The sequence below is a fragment of the Culex quinquefasciatus genome, chromosome 3 (assembly GCF_015732765.1).
Source record: "Culex quinquefasciatus strain JHB chromosome 3, VPISU_Cqui_1.0_pri_paternal, whole genome shotgun sequence".
NCBI classification, from domain to species: domain Eukaryota; kingdom Metazoa; phylum Arthropoda; class Insecta; order Diptera; family Culicidae; genus Culex; species Culex quinquefasciatus.
The window spans coordinates 133,539,581-133,555,641 of NC_051863.1; the positions used below are offsets into that span (position 1 = coordinate 133,539,581).

Sequence of the window (16,061 nt, forward strand, 5' to 3'; positions counted from 1 at the left end):
TCTAGTATCGAGTATCGAGCGTTGGAGAGTCCATCCAACGATGGGTCTTACAAAGATCGACTAGTAGAACACCACCAATTGGCACTGATACTCTTTTTAGCTTAAGGAATCGAGCCAAGAAGTGTTAATCAGGTTTAAAAAAAAACATTTTTCTTGTCACCTTAATTAATACAAACTACAAACGCACACATACACAGCAAAAAATCCGATGGTAAAATCGCATGCAAAAGCATGCACATCACCTTCGTCAAAAAAGACACTTAATATTACACGCTGCATGTAAAATTATTGCAAACACAAAAAAAAAAGTTGCAACCGACGGAATTCAAACCCAGCACCAATGGTAAGGACTGGCGTCTTAGCCCGCTCGGCCATCAGACCGATGTAAAGCTGTAAGGATAAACGCATATATGAGCTTGACATTTCGGTCAAGTAGGTTTCCCATACTGATGGGCTACATATTTCAGGGTGTAAAATCACATAAAATTGTATAAAATAATGCAATATTTATTTTACACCCAGGCCTTTCACACGCAGCTGGATTACTACTTTTTTAGCTGTGTATTCTTTGTCCAGTTTTTGATTTTGAATCGATCTGTGAACGTTAGGGTGCCCAGAATATGGGACTTTGTCTCAAAACCTCGCTCCACAAGTTGAATATTGTTCCTTGAGCTATTTTAGGACTCTGAGCCAGATATGAGCAAAATCGGTCAACATTTACCCATTGATACTCGAAGGTGAAGTTTGTATAAGAAAAATCGAAAAAAAAAATATGAAAAACTCAACCTTCTTTCGGTTTGGTCTGCACGGATCGCTACTTCCATCCAAATATTCCCGAAAGTTAGATTCTCAGTAGAAATTTATTGCTCTATAAGCAGGGGGTCGTTTTTTCTGGGCACCCTAGTATACGTATACGTGAATGAGGATTTTAGAGGCATTGTCGTGAAGTTTTTTTTCACTTAAAACGAATTGAGCAGAGATCAAAAAATTGCCAGACTCACCTATCAGCTGCACCAGGTTGGGATGCTTCATCTCCTTCATGATGGCGGCCTCCTCGAGGAAGTCCTTCAGTGCCATCGTGTCCTCCTTGAGCGTCTTGACCGCAACGGTGTTGCCGTACCGTTTCCACACCGCTTCGTACACCTCGCCGTACTGACCGCCGCCCAGCTTGTGCTTCATCACGATGTCCGTCCGGCAGATCTCCCACTCGTCCGGCTCGGGACTCAGCGGGAAGACCGTGGGTTTGTTTTGCTTTGGCGCCGGGTAGAGCAGCGGCGTGATGAGCCCGTGACCCTCGTGCAGGACGCTGTGGTGGTGGACGAGCTCGGCGAGCGTGTTGAACTTGGCCTCGGCCGTGACGTACACCTTGCCGTCCGAGTCTTCGGATATTCGGTAGTGGTAGACGCGTCCGTCGTACCGCAGGCTGATGCTGCGCTGGCCGGGCGAGCTTTCGCTTTCGCGAACGAGGAAGCTTCCGTTGATGCCCGAGCTGAGCAAGTATTCGGCGGCGTTGCGGGAGATGGGGCCGTGGTACCAGGAGTGCTTTTCGAGCGAGTTTAGCGGGGTGACGTAGTTCGAGGGGACCCAGCCGACGTGGCCCGAGTCGGAGTGGGCTTCGCACCATTCGCCGGACTTGTTGTAGGACAGTATCCGGACCTGTTCTCCTTTGCGCAGGCTGAGCTGGTTCTCGCCGCCGGCCTTGAAGTCGTACAGGGCTACGAAGAGCTGCGGGTCGTCCTCTTCGGGGCCCGGCGCTAGCAGGTTCTCCTTGGAGGTCCACCGGTGGGCGTTCTCGAAGCTTGACTGGGCCGTGTTGGAGCTGCCCTGGGAGTGCAGCGTTCCGGTGTGGTTCTCCGAGCCTTCCTGGCTGCTCAGCAGATCCGTTGGCAGGAGCGTGCCGGGCGGTGGGATGTGTGGCAGGGGCCGAGATTGCAGCAGTGCTTCTGTTTGCAAATTGGAAGAAGAAAGACACAAAGACGAATAATAAGATTAATTAGCAATTTGCATTATATGATGGGGGAGTTTGGAACGAGCTCTTCTCAATTGATGAGTGGGTGATGCATTTGCGTCTGTGTTTGATCTCTTTTCCACTTGGGACTCGTCAGCAAAGTGGATGGATAGCAGTAGCAGCAGCAGTATAATAAATCGATCCGAACGGCACCATTATAGCGATGTTGGTAATTGAAACGCAACCAGCTCTCGAGCTCACAACTCTAAAATGCCAAAATCAAAATTGAACCAATTAGAGGATAGTGCAAATGCCAGTTCGCTTGGAAAAGGAAAAAAATGCTATATTTAACTTCACATTTAAACTATTTGGAAAGGGTGCGCTGTGCATTAAGACGTTTTTTAATTGATGGAGCGCAAAATATTATCTGCGCGCTTAAAGTGCACACAGAAGAAAAAAAGCTCATTGTACAGACAGAGAGAGTAAGGGGAGTCTGTAGAATTTTCAACAGCTTAACAATTAAGGCAAATTAACAGGAAAATTGCACCCAAACAATGCAACCGACGGCAAACTTAAAAAACACAAAAAAAAACATCAATAGAGCAAGCAAAAACGAAACTTGCTCAGAAAAGAAGGGAAATGGAAAAACGACACATGTGAAGTCGAATATGCAAAAGGCAACTTCTGAATGGAGCGAGGAGAGGCACTGTAGCTGAGCCGTAATGTAAAGAAGTAGAAGAAGTACACAAAAAAAAAGGTTTGGGAAAAATGCTTGCAATTTTCTCCATTCACTTAGGCTTCTTGCGACGTGAGCTTCGCGTGAGTGAGTTTCGCTCATTGTTGGAATTTGAATGCACCACTCAGAGGACGAAGGTGGGTGTGGGGGTGGCTGGGCGTTGTCTGACTTCTTGTTTGAAGGTTTTGTTTTTGTTATTGTTGTTGGTGCACAGAAACTTCAAAGTTTCCTAAATTTTAGTATAGGTTATTGAAAATCAGTATAACTTTTTCAAATCTTTCATCGCAAATCAAACAACAGCCACATTTTTTTTTTCTAATGTTGGTGCTACTGCGCGATTTTGACATTTCGGACGTTCACCATTCGAACGCCATCTTCGCTTAAAAACCTAGATATCACTACACTCAACCCCCGGTGGTTGGTCACTTTTTCGTTTGACACTTTTTTAATTTGTACCCCGTTGGTTGGTCAAAGTCAAACTAAAAAGTAACGAACTGTCACTTTTTAGACGGCGCTCACGCACACTATCAAAACAAACGTTTGGTAGTGTGTGTAAGCTCAGTGTAATAGGGGTGTCAAACTAAAAAGTGACCCCGTTCGTTTGACAACAGTTGGTGTCAAACCATCGGGGTTTGAGTGTATAGCTGGTTAGAAGTCATTCACATTTTACCATTTTTCTTCACTCATTGCACACAAAAAAAATGCACGCGTCGAGTTCATTGGCGCTGCAATTCCCCATTTTGCATAAGATTTGGACATCATTAATTAATTTGGCGTTCGCGTGAGCACATGGATGCACCACACAATGGTCAATTTGCATAACAATATTTATCATTTGTTTTCGTTGTACCCGATTGCTTCTTTTTCGCATCTCCCACAGTTATTGTTTCACCCACTGTCGACGATTCGCATTTCTGTATCAATCACTCAATTAATATTGATGACTGCAAGTCAAGCGCGTTTCTCTCTGTTTTTGGAGATGGGAGATTTCCGTTTCTGTTTTCTGTTTTTTTTTATTATGTTAATTGACAATGGGCAAGGTTCGTTCCAGTGATTGCCACTAAACGGTCGTCTACGGACCAACTTGAGCTCTGGTCGTCGTAATGTGTCATCGTTACTGCAGCGGTACCAAAAGTGCACTAACTCATAATTACTCCGCAGTTATGGTTAGTCTGGATCTAGTACACAGCAAAAAAAGTGTTAAAAAGTGAAACTGAAAGCTAATCCTCTTCTCCTGCTCCTGAATGCAACCTGTAACGGTTTTAATGATATAGAAGTTGGCACCTGCCGCCAACCAACGGAAGGTGGCTCGAGTAACACACGATAAAGTTGATATGATAAAGAATTTGTGGGCGCCCGTCACCGCCCGGTAAAAGTTTCTCTACCGCCAGTCATAATAGTTCAGACCGGAGTTGTTGCGGGGCCGCTTCTCCGTTGACTCATTAACATATGGGGTAATTGGACTTTAAGTATCGCACATTTATTACGGCGCATCACCACACAGGTGATAAAAGGATGATTAACGATGTTGTGTAAACTTGACCGGATTGAGTTTGTTTAAATCAATTCTGGGCTCATCCTTCATATCGTATTCCCCCTTGCTGCAAAGCACAACAAAAGTGAAAAAATTTTTTTTTTGGGAAAATCGCAAGTAATTTACTGCAAAACGTGAAAAACATTTTTTTTCTTTGCTGGGATTTCTCTCTAATTAGCATAAGACATTCAAATGATATCAAAACCAAACTTTGAACGAATGCACTTTTTCTACCTTGAAGTTTTCAAATTCAGCGCGTTGTGGCGCTATAACCACGGCAAATAGTGTCCAGGGCATTCGCGGAAATTCGATGTCCCATCCTCTAGGGTCCTGGAGCACCAAAACTTCTTAGCATGGTGCTCCCAACGATTAATTACCCAAACAAACAGGAACGTGAGCGGGGGATCCCCACGTTTCTTCCTCCCCTGTAGATTCAGAAATGTATTGCTGTGTGAACATTCGTGTTCAAACTCAATCCAATTCAACGAATCATCTTTGCGGTTAACTTTACGCAGTTGGCCTGGCCGCTTCGACGTTTGTGATGTTTCAATGCATGTTAATGCAATGGCGCACTGCAAATGTTGATAATGACAAGAAGATGCTAGGCGTCAATCAACCTAAGGCATTTTCCAGGATGCCCTCGAAAGACTGGCAGCGCTAGGGTTAGATTAGATTAGATTAGATAAAGTTTTCAAATTAAGGATCAAGGTTGTTAATCGATAAAATTATAGTCGATATCGATAATATTTTCGTCTGACGATAACGATTATCGTTATTGTCGGGACGATAGCGATAATTTATCGTTAGAGTTATCGTTATTTCGATAATTCTATCGGCGATAATCTTATCGCCGATAATGGACGATAACTAATTTTTAAAATCTTTCTAAAATCGATTAACCCTGTACTGACCGTATTTTTTTCAATTTTTTTTTATTTTTCCCGAAATTTTTAATGCTTTTTTCACTTTATTAGTGTTTTTTGTTAAAGTACTGAAATTTTCACAAATTACCGTATTTTTCAAAAAAAATTTTTTTCAGAATTTGCTATATGGATATCAAACGAATTAAAATTTTGTATGATTTTAAAACTTATTAGAGTTTTTTTTTGAAAATGCTAAAATTTTCACGAATTTGTGAAATAATTTTTGGTACCCATTTTGCAAATTTTGAAAATTTTAATATTTTCGAAAAATACGATATTTTGTGTTTTTTTTTATATTTGCGGAAAAAGCTTAAATTAAGTGAAAAAGCATACAATATGTCGCTTCGTTTGATATCCATATTGCAAATTATGAAAATGAGTATTTTCGAAAAATACGGTATTTTGAGAACAATTTTGAGTACATATTTATATTCTGAAACTTACTACAATTTCAAAAAGTATTTTTTTAGTGAAGGCATTGAAAATTTATTATGATATGAATAAGGTCGATTTTAGAAAGATTTTAGAAATGAGTTATCGTCCATTATCGGCGATAAGATCAAGCCTTGATAATTCTATCGAATAACAACCTTGTTCAGGATGCATATTTGATTGATTTCAGCATGGTCCGACGATGCATCAATATCAAGGTCAGTGTCGAAAAATTCCAAACACACACGCCAGCAGAAGGCAAAAACTGTAAAGCACCATGTACCCGGTCGGTCGTTCCTATCGGGTCGGTTTTTCCCAGCCAGGAAGCATAAATTCTACTTAAAAATGGGTTCCTGTTTGCTGTTATGTATGTATGTATGTATGTATGATCCCCATACCCGCAGGCAACTTGGTCCTGGAACACATGTGAGCGCTAGGTGAACAATTCGATCATCTTTTACTCCATAATCTGTACACCCACGTGCATAAGTTTTTTTGCACGAATTTTAGTGCTACAAATACCGGCGCATAGAACAAAATGGTTTCCCTCTTCCCTCCCCAAGCGCCGGAAATCTGTAGCGAGTGTAGGGACACTTCGCATAGACGCCCTTGCTCCCATCACGTCACTGAGGGTATGGAGCGACAAGAAATTAATAAGCATGCCCCCCTAGTCGAACCTTCATTAGAGAAGCAGGCAATCCACAACTCACAGCGAACGACCAAGGGAACACCCTACCGCGTATATAGTAAATTGGCGTGGTTAGTCTTAAATGGAATGTATGAATGTTAGAATGAGTGACAGTGTATTTTGATATAAGAAAAGGAGCGATCTCACCAAATCGGGAATCTTCAACTCCGGCATCATCGGTCTTGAAATGTCATTTGAATCTTCTTGGAATTCTGTCCTCTATTTGCTGAACTGCCGGCAACCAAATTGGTACGGAACCAAAACAGCAAACAACTTCCTGGATTCCGGTGAAATCTTGAGGGACAAGTCAGGTGTTGGTGAAAGCTACCCATCCTGGCCAGGCTGATAATCTTGAACAACAGGACTTGAACCACACGACGTTTTAACCGATGGTAACTTAGTGGTGTGCATCAGCTGCTGCTTAACCGCCGATATTGTCCGCAATCGCCATCTCCTGGGCGTCACGAGGATCTTCCACTGCTATCGCTATCACTGGCCACCAACAGATTTACCGGCTGAATATCCTTATTTTCTTTAACTTTGTATTTTTTAATCAAATTTTTTAGGATTGAAAAATGACATCTTGAAAAAATTACGTCCAGTCTCGCGCACGGATTGCTTCGATCTCCATGGGTTCCTGTTTGCTGTTATGCACGAAAAACCAACATCGGCAGAACAAGCAGTCCTAGATTTTGCTGGAACCGTTCCAAAACAGCTTGTTGGGTTTGCCTTGCGTCAAGCAGCGGTATCGCTCTGTCTCGTGTGCCTATACGTAACTATGGATGCGAAGAACTGCTGCAGGATGAAGCAGTCTGCACACGACAGGTTCCCGTCCACTCCACTCCACCTTGCAGTGGCAACCTGTTTCCGATAATCAAGGTCGTTCGCAACCGATACACACACAGACGTGCGGCAAATTTGAAGGATTAGACACGGAAGGCTTCGCGCAGCACGACTCCGGTTGAGTCATCTCAGCTGTGAATTTGCGTTCGGAATTGGACCGGTTATGGAGATGACAATTTGTCAAAGTGGTCCTGGCCGTGGCCATCGGCGAAAAATTATGCAAAATTTCACATTCCTCAAATGGCATTGACAGATATCGCGTTGCTGGAGAGTTCAGCACCTTCCCCGTCGTCGTCGTCGTACGTCACGTTTCGTTCAAAGTCATCAACCTGCGGACGAATGGATGGATGGATGAGAAATTGCTCTTGGAGTTGGTGGCGGCCATTGTGTATGTTTTTACCCACGCAACAGATGCCAGCCAGCATCCACCAACTCTTGACTAGAGTTTCTTCCCAATCGAAGAGCTCGCCAGATTTGGCCATGATTGACGTATGAAATGAAAGGAAATATCTTATTCAAATTTGTCCTCCGTCGACGGTGCATTTCTGGTGAATAAAAATTCACCAGAAGCGACATTTCGGTTGATGTTTTAATTTTCCCTCCCATAAACCGTTCAGCCAAGAAGATTAAATGTGACTCCGGCATTGACCTGCTGCTGCTGTTGATGCGCATACTGTTCGTCGTTCGCGTAATTCGCCGGCTGCATAATTAGATGCATCACCAGCAGCAGACCATCAGCATGATTGCACTCTGCAGTGTGTCTGCAATTTCACTCTGGTGGATGCAGAGAGGGGTTGAACCTGTCACTACCGTACGGAGATGTCCACAAAGTGGACTCTTATTTCTTTTTTTAAATTGAAGTATTTAGTAGAAGGGCTGGTGGTGATAGCTTGTACATTAAAATAACGTTGTATTTTTTTTATTTTTTAAATACATATTTTATTTCTCTTTGATAGCCATAGCCACTTTGATACGTTTAAAAACTATATCAGCAACCTTAGTAATGGTAAGTTTTAAGTAAAAATAAAGTTTGAACTCCTTAAATCTGATTTTAACAAGACAAACTATGACTATCAATGTCACCCCGGAATTCAAACTAAAAAAAATTAACGTAACTATTTTTTTAAACGTTATTCAAAATGATTTGACCGAGCCACGTAGCCCAGTGGTAACGCTCCCGCCTCAAAAGCGGTAGATCGGAGTTCAAATCCCGGCTCGGACCAACACAATTGGTGATCTTTTCCCTTCTGGATTCGATTGCTTTGTAAAGGGAAGGTAGTTTTTCGTCACAAACTGGACCTTATCAAGACACCTTAAGAAGCCTTAAAGAAACCTTAAACTGTCACTGAATCCGCTTTATAAATGCCGGCCCCGATATTCTTCACGGGTGTTCCCCTCAGGAATAGGGAATGATTTACTTTTACTTATTCAAAAAACTTTTATTCAAAAATAATGCGAGGACTTTGTGTGGCCTATCCCAGTAAATGTTTTAAAAATAATAATCTTGAGAAAAACCTTACCAGTTGGAAAATATTCCAAAAATAAATTGAATTCCTATCAATGTGACCCCAGTTCACGGTATAAACAATACTAAAATTCTCAATTCGCAATTTTCAGTGTAAGAACGGGCATTGACTTATCTTATGCGCCAGGTTCCCGATAAACACGCACTGCCCTTACACCTACGTCTTACCCTTGCTCTGAGTCAGTATGAGCAACACGCTAGAACACGCTTTGAGTGTGCGTGTCAGGCATTCACACCTTCTTTTCCGGTTACGCATTTGAATTCGTTCCGGAAGCAGTACATGGTTTGATGTGAGTATAACAGCCTAACCATTTATAATGTTTACAGTTAACTCAACATGCTGCGAATCAAAACAATACCGTCTACAATCACAAATTACTTCCCTTTGCACACCTTTGGCCTGCAATAATTGACCTTTTTTTTTAATGTTAAAAATGAAACATTAGCCCCGTAAAGTTAGAGCTAAATTTAAAAAAAACAACTTCTTTGATGAAATCGACTAAAAAATATGGTAAAGACTCTTTGTGCGCATGAAGAGGCCCGCTTCCGAAATATTGTTAAAAAATAAATAAAAATCAATATATCCGGCTTCAAAAATTGTGAATTTAAGACTAATAAATTATAACTTTTGAGAGAGTTGACAGATATTTAATATTTAGAATGCGTCCATTCTAAAAATATATTACATGAAGGGTTTTCTTACAAAATCCACCCATTTTGAATTCTTCCAGATTTTTGCTAAAATAGTTTTTTTTAGCATAACTTTTGAAGCACTTTACAGAACTTCACAATTTTCAATAAAGACTTATGAGACCCCAAGACGGGTCGAATGAGTTCAGAGCAGTCCGGAGATAATCAAGTGCATTATTGTCGATACACAGAATCACATTTATACACTCGCACAGACATTTGCTATGGAATGGAATGGATGTTTAACTTCGATAAATATTACAGTTTTAATAGGTTCAAAAATATCGAACGTACTTTTTTCCTAACGCAATGAGTATTTTACTGCCTTGTTTCTCCCAACATCATAAAGATAACATTATACTTTGTACTACCCAAATGGTTTCATTCATCATAACTTTTCGTTATCTCACCATTTCGTCAAATTTCCCCCGAGGGGCCTTTGTTTATCTGTTAGTTGTTGTTACCATAAAAACGAGAGACCCCAAAGCAAAGTGTCGTTTGTTCAGCATGCAGTTATGCTGGGGTAGTCAGCTTTATGGATCTCCGCCCAGTTAAGTTCGAGGGGGCGCCACCGCCATAGAGTCATTCAAGTTTTGCGCTACGGTAACAAAAGAATGCGCCGGTACTCTCCCAGAGGCCTTCCCGAGACGCAAATGCAAGCTCGTTCCAAATTACCGGTTGTGCAATATAGCGACCCGCCGACTATGACAGTTCCGTTGATTACCAAATCATGACAGATCGTCCTTACCTGGAATGGAAGAAGAAGAAGAAAAATACATTAGCCATTGTTCAACGCTGAACCGTTTGGGGGAGATATAATGGTTTTGTATTGGGGCAACAGAGGCAACAATCTCATCTTCAATTTGGTTGACAATCGTTGAGGTAGGTGGAGGATTTCACACGCACTTGTTCATTGAACAAGATCAACCCCCGCAAAGTACTTTGTCGGCGCAACAACCATTCAAAGACATGGTAATGAGGTTTGTGAGATCGTTAGAGCGCAGACTGGACGTCGTACGCGCTTGTACAAACAAACAATTTGCGGGAAGGTAAATTACACCTCAATTATTTGGATAAACAGGAGAGGAGTATAACGAGATGATGACGGTGATGGCGCGCGGACAGTATAACGTAACAGTACACACACTATACTTGATTCATGGCGCAGAACGCAACACAGCTGATCTCCGAGTGGGAGAGAAATTGGGACGATGACTTTGTGGGGTCCAGGTTGTCGAGTTGATTGCAAACGTGATCGGTGACGACCACAGCAGAATTAGACATAATATCTATCGTGAAGAAGACATCGTTAAATGCACTTTGGAAAGTTTAGTAAAATTTGAATACCATTTTGTGGTTTATACCGTTACTTTTACAATGACCTTTATACTAACATACACAGAAAAAAATTGTGTAAATTTTGAAGCTTTAATTTTGGAAGGTTGAATATTACCTCTTATATGATGTAATTTTACCTCAATTTAGACTGAAAAAGTGACATTACACCAGAAAAGATGTAAAATTATACATTTATAGAGGTAAAATTACACATTTTTGTGACATAAAAGATGTACCACTTCCCAGATGTAATATTACCATTATTTTTTTTTTCTGTGTACTCAACGTAAGCTGCACAGAATAGCCCAAGTCGTTCTAATAAGACGAGTCATTTAGATTCAGAGCAGAGTGGGCGACACTGATCGGCAGATGATCGCTATAGATATAGGCATTAGATCTCCCACCCAAAGGCCAGTGTAGATGAGTCCGAGGTAATGGCCCAACGGCAACAGATCTGGGGCTCCCGGGGTAGTGTAGATTAGGGAAACGATCGTGCCACTTTGCCCGTCCACAACTTTGTGTGTAGCGTTGAAACTGCCCAGCTGTTGTGGTTGTTGATGTTGTTGTTGATGTTCCCTCTCTTTCCCCAATCGGTAGTAGTAGTAGTGATGGCCAACTCGAGCCGGGTTGTTTGTTTTGTGCGCCGTTAGTTGGAAGGAAGTGTTTTATTATGATGCCGTTTTTCATTCACGTTTAAATTACGACCTATGTAAATGTGTAAACAAAAACAGCAGCTCTCTCAGTACTAGATACAACGCGAAGGAAAGCGATAAAACTTTCTCGAGAAGTTGTGTTACGCTTGTATCGCAGCGTTTGAATTGGAAATTTGCCCTCGCGAAAAAAAAAACGACAAACGTGCTCTGCTCTGTGCCAATTTGTCGAAACATTGACGCGAGGTCGACCCCTTAAGATCGCACTGAATAATCACGTCCGTTCCGTTTGTTGGTGCAACTGTCTCAACTAAAGAAAAATCTACTTAAATTTCATGGATTCCGCCGTTGCGGAATGACCCCAAGCGAAGCAAAAGCGTAAACAAAACGTTATCACAAATCTGATGTAATTTTACGATAATGTACCACCAAGTGTGTGTGTGGCATTCCCTTGGGCACGCAAAATCATCAAACTGTGACTGCGCCGCGGTGCCTGATAAATCTGATAAAAGTGCGGAACAATCAAAACAAGTCGTGGTCATTGCGCAGCTCCGGCAACAAACTGACAGACTGGCTGAGCGAACCTTAAGCTCAGCTGGACGCAGTTTTGTTGCACCACACACTGACAAGAGCTTTAATGATATGGTCAGGGCAAGGATTGAAATTGCGATTACGAAATATCATATGTGGAACGCATTATCGTCGTGCAGTTTGTCGAGCTGTATTTGGTTTTGTAAGAATAATCTGTGTAAGCAGATTCAAATTTCGACATATTTGAAATACAGATTTTTGGCCAATACAAATTTTATATGAAGTTTTTGTCCCTTGACTTACTGAAGAGTTTCATTTTTTTTTTTGGAAAATTATGCTCGATACTAAAATTTAGTTTTTTATCCCTCTTCTCCTCGACTTCGACCAGCGCCAGGGAATAAAAACCTTCAATAATATTTTGAATCAAGATCATTTTGGTACCTGTTATCAATACCAGACCGTTCAGGTACTTTTTTTTCGTCATTTAATTTCAAAGTTTCTAGCACAGTTTTTTATTTAAATTCATACAAAAATTACTTTTTTAAATCGCTGATAACTTTTCAGGGTCGAGTTTTACAGCTTCGGTATGTTCTACAAAGTTGTAGAGCATTAAATTTTCAATAAGAATCTCAAAATTCAAAACCAAATGGGGTTTTCCACACATTTTTTCAATTTTCCCCATACAAACTTCACCTTCGAGTATCAATGGGTAAATGTTGACCGATTTTGCTCATATTTGGTTAAGAGTTCTAAAATAGCTCAAGGAACAATATTCAGCTTGTGGAGCGAGGTTTTGAGGAAAAGAAAAAAAAAGGAGATGGGATGTGGATTCAACGGTCTCATGCGGTGCCAACAGGTATATAGCGAAAAACTATGTGCTTCAATTATCGAACTAACATTCCTTCTTTTGGTTGAACTGCAGGCTTCTTGGGAGGGCGCCGGTATTGACAAATAAAGTAGGGATCTTCAGAGGTTAAACAGTGCACAATGGTTGGCACCCACTGATCATTTTTGATTCATCGCTTAATTTTTTTTTGCAGTGCAACAAAATGAAACAGAATAATAACTTTATAAAGTTTATAAAGTTTCCAGCGTATACGCTGGACACAATCGTTGAAATTTCGCATTTTCGCATTAATTAAAATAGTGGAAAGAACCTTTAATTTTATGTTAAGGAGTGCAATTGCAGTATAAATTGTTCAAAATATTACAAAATTATAAAAAAGTTAGAAAAAAAATCCAAAAAACAAGTTTGCTTGAGATTCCCGTTTTTTCACAAAAAAATCACAAATTTCCGATTTTTAGCGGATTTTAGCGAGTTCCCACTGCAGTGGCCACCTTTGTGAAACATGACATCTTGCATTTATCACCATTTAAGGGTATTTTTACAAAAAATATATAAGAAAGAAATTCTAGTGGACATATATTTCAGCATTTTTTTTTATTTCAATTGTATTTACTTTGACTTTTTTTTTGCGAAAGACATGTTGTGATTTTTTACATCTAGTACACAGTAAAAAATCGTGTAAATTTGGAAGGTGTAATTTAGGAAGGCTGAATATTATAATGTAATTTTAGCTCAATAGTCTAATCTAATCTAATCAGACCCTAGCGCAGCCAATCTTTCGAAGGGATCCTGGAGAGTGCCTTAGGTTAGATGACGCCTAGCACTCTTCTTGTCATTTATTAACATTTGTAGTGCGCCATTGCATTAGAATGCATTGAAACATCACAAGCGTTAAAGCGGCCAGGCCTACTGCGTAAAGCCATATCGCAGAGATGACTCGTAATTGGGTTGAGTTTGAGCACTGAGTGTTCGAACAACAACACAATTCTGAATCGACAGGGGAGGAAGAAGCGTGGGGACACACCACCATACGCTCCGAGATTTGGTTGTATTCGTTGGGAGCACCATGCTAAGAAGGTTTGGTACTCCGGGACCCTCTGGGATGGGACATTGTATTTCCACGAATGCCCTGGACTCTATCTGCCGTGGTTATAGCGCCACAACTCGCTCTCTGTAACAGTATTCCTAATTCCAGTCCACGCTCACCAAGTCGTCATGGCCTAGTGGTTAGCATTTTTGCTTACCAATCCAAAGGACGGGGAATCGAACCCCGCCTCGAGCGACTTTGATTTTTCGTTCATATACATCATTTTCAAATTTATGTGTTCTTGACTTTCTCGTTGGGAGCAGATGGGAATCGAACCCAGAACCATTCGCTTATAAAGCGAATACCGTAACCAGTCAGCCACGGCCGCTCCTCATTAATGTAATTTTACCTCAATTTAGACTGAAAAACTGACATGACACCAGAAAAATTGTGAAATTACACCTTTTCAGAGGTAAAATTACACATTTTTCTGACATAATAGACCATGTTTTTTTTTACTGTGTAGATGAATGCATTATTTATTTACAAAAAAAGCGTTTAAAAACGTACGATCACCAAATTTCATCATGAGGAGATGACAGAGTAAAAAAGTATAGCAATAAATCATGGCTGAAAATGTACTTAAACGAAAGCAACCTATAATCTGAATTAGGGACCATCTATAAACCACGTGGACACTTAAGGGGGGGGGGGGGTGTTTTGGCGATTGTCCACGCTCCATACAAAAAAGTTTTTTTTCTATGGCAAATTGTTCACGAAGCCCCCCCCCCCCTTCGTATAATGGGGGGGTTCGATATTCCCAAAAAAGTGTCCGCGTGTTTTATGGATGCTCCCTTATGTATAAATTGAATTTCAAAAGAAAATACTTAGACGCAAATTCTACTCACATTTCTATTTTTGGCCCACTTTGGCCTGTAACAGTGTTTCCACATTCAAAAACGTTACTTAATCCACCTTTAGGTGGTTGGTGCCTTCCTCGCATATTTTTATCAAAATATCTGAGAACCGGCCTCAAAAAAGTGTTTTGAAAACACTAAAGTACTTATAATTTTTGATAGGGTTGTCAGATCTTCAATCTTTTGAGCAAGTTAGAAAGGTCTTTTAATTTTCTATCCAACGATGGGTCGCATTGTAGATCCGGACAACATTTTCATCAAAATATTCGAGATCCGGCCTCAAAAAAGTGTATAAATAACACTTAACTGACCATAACTTTTGATGGGGTTATCGGATCTTCAATCTTTTGAATGCGTTGGAAAGGTCTTTCAAATACCTTTCTAACAATACATGACGGGGTTTCTTACAAAAACCACCCTTTTTACAATCTTCAGAAGTTTAGCTAAAATCGTTTTTTAAGCATAACTTTTGAAGTACTTTACTAAACTTCATAATATTAACTAGGGTCTTGTGGGATCCCAAGACGGATCGAATGAGACCAAAACGGTTCAAATCGGTTCAGCAAGTCCGGAGATAATCGTGTGCATATTTTTCGGTGCACGGACTCACATCCAGACACACGCACAGACATTTGTTCAGAATTTGATTCTGAGTCGATAGGTATACGTGAAGGTGGGTCTACGAGGTCGAATAAAGAAGTTCATTTTTCGAGTGATTTTAAAGCCTTTCCTCATTAAGGTGAGGAAGGCAAAAAGATAGTGTGTTTACGCGCTTTGGTCACAAGTAATGACGCACCCTCCGGAAAATATTTGTGAAGGCGGTAATCCCAATCCGTATCAACTAATCACTGATTCGTGTAATCCATTCCGAAAGTTACCTCCGCGGGCACGCGTGCTCGTAACTCCTTATACAACTCTAATTAGATACTAATCACCAGCGTTTATTTTCTCCAAAACCCTGACTCGATCGATCCGTTGGAAGGTCGTCCGATTATTGCTTAATTCCAAGTAGTATTTTTGGCCACACAACGTCAACGACGACGGGACCAAAACTTTTCCGCCAGCAATTATCACCTCCTCCACTTCAAAGCTGCCTCGAATCAAATCACACATCGAGCGAGCCACAAAGTCAATGAACAGGAACTCGGATAGCCATAAAACAACAACAACAACAACCCGGGCCTGCCATAACTGGAGCTTGGTTGAAACATGCCCAGCCGGTCGCGAGACGGTTGGAGAAAAAAGTCCGTCTCGGATTCCACGAGGGCAACTTTCCCGCAACTGTTGATGGTCGTGTCGCCTTTCACGGCGATCCATATCAACGGGGACCCCATCTTGTACGGCAGCTGCTGGAGGGGGGAAGTTTTGCGGCATTTTGTCACCACTATCGGACGGTCCGAATCTCTTTTGCTCTAGTTAAACTCTGGAAGTT

At 41.1% G+C, this 16,061-nt stretch overlaps 1 protein-coding gene across 1 annotated transcript in view; it reads right to left on the reverse strand.

Annotated features, from left to right (window-relative positions):
- The window catches only part of LOC6035483 (tyrosine-protein kinase Abl), a 97,969-nt gene that overhangs the window by 10,710 nt on the left and 71,198 nt on the right, over window positions 1-16,061 (reverse strand). The window contains 1 exon segment of the mRNA XM_038259017.1: window positions 1,002-1,943. Within this exon segment, the coding sequence (XP_038114945.1) occupies window positions 1,002-1,943 (942 nt within the window).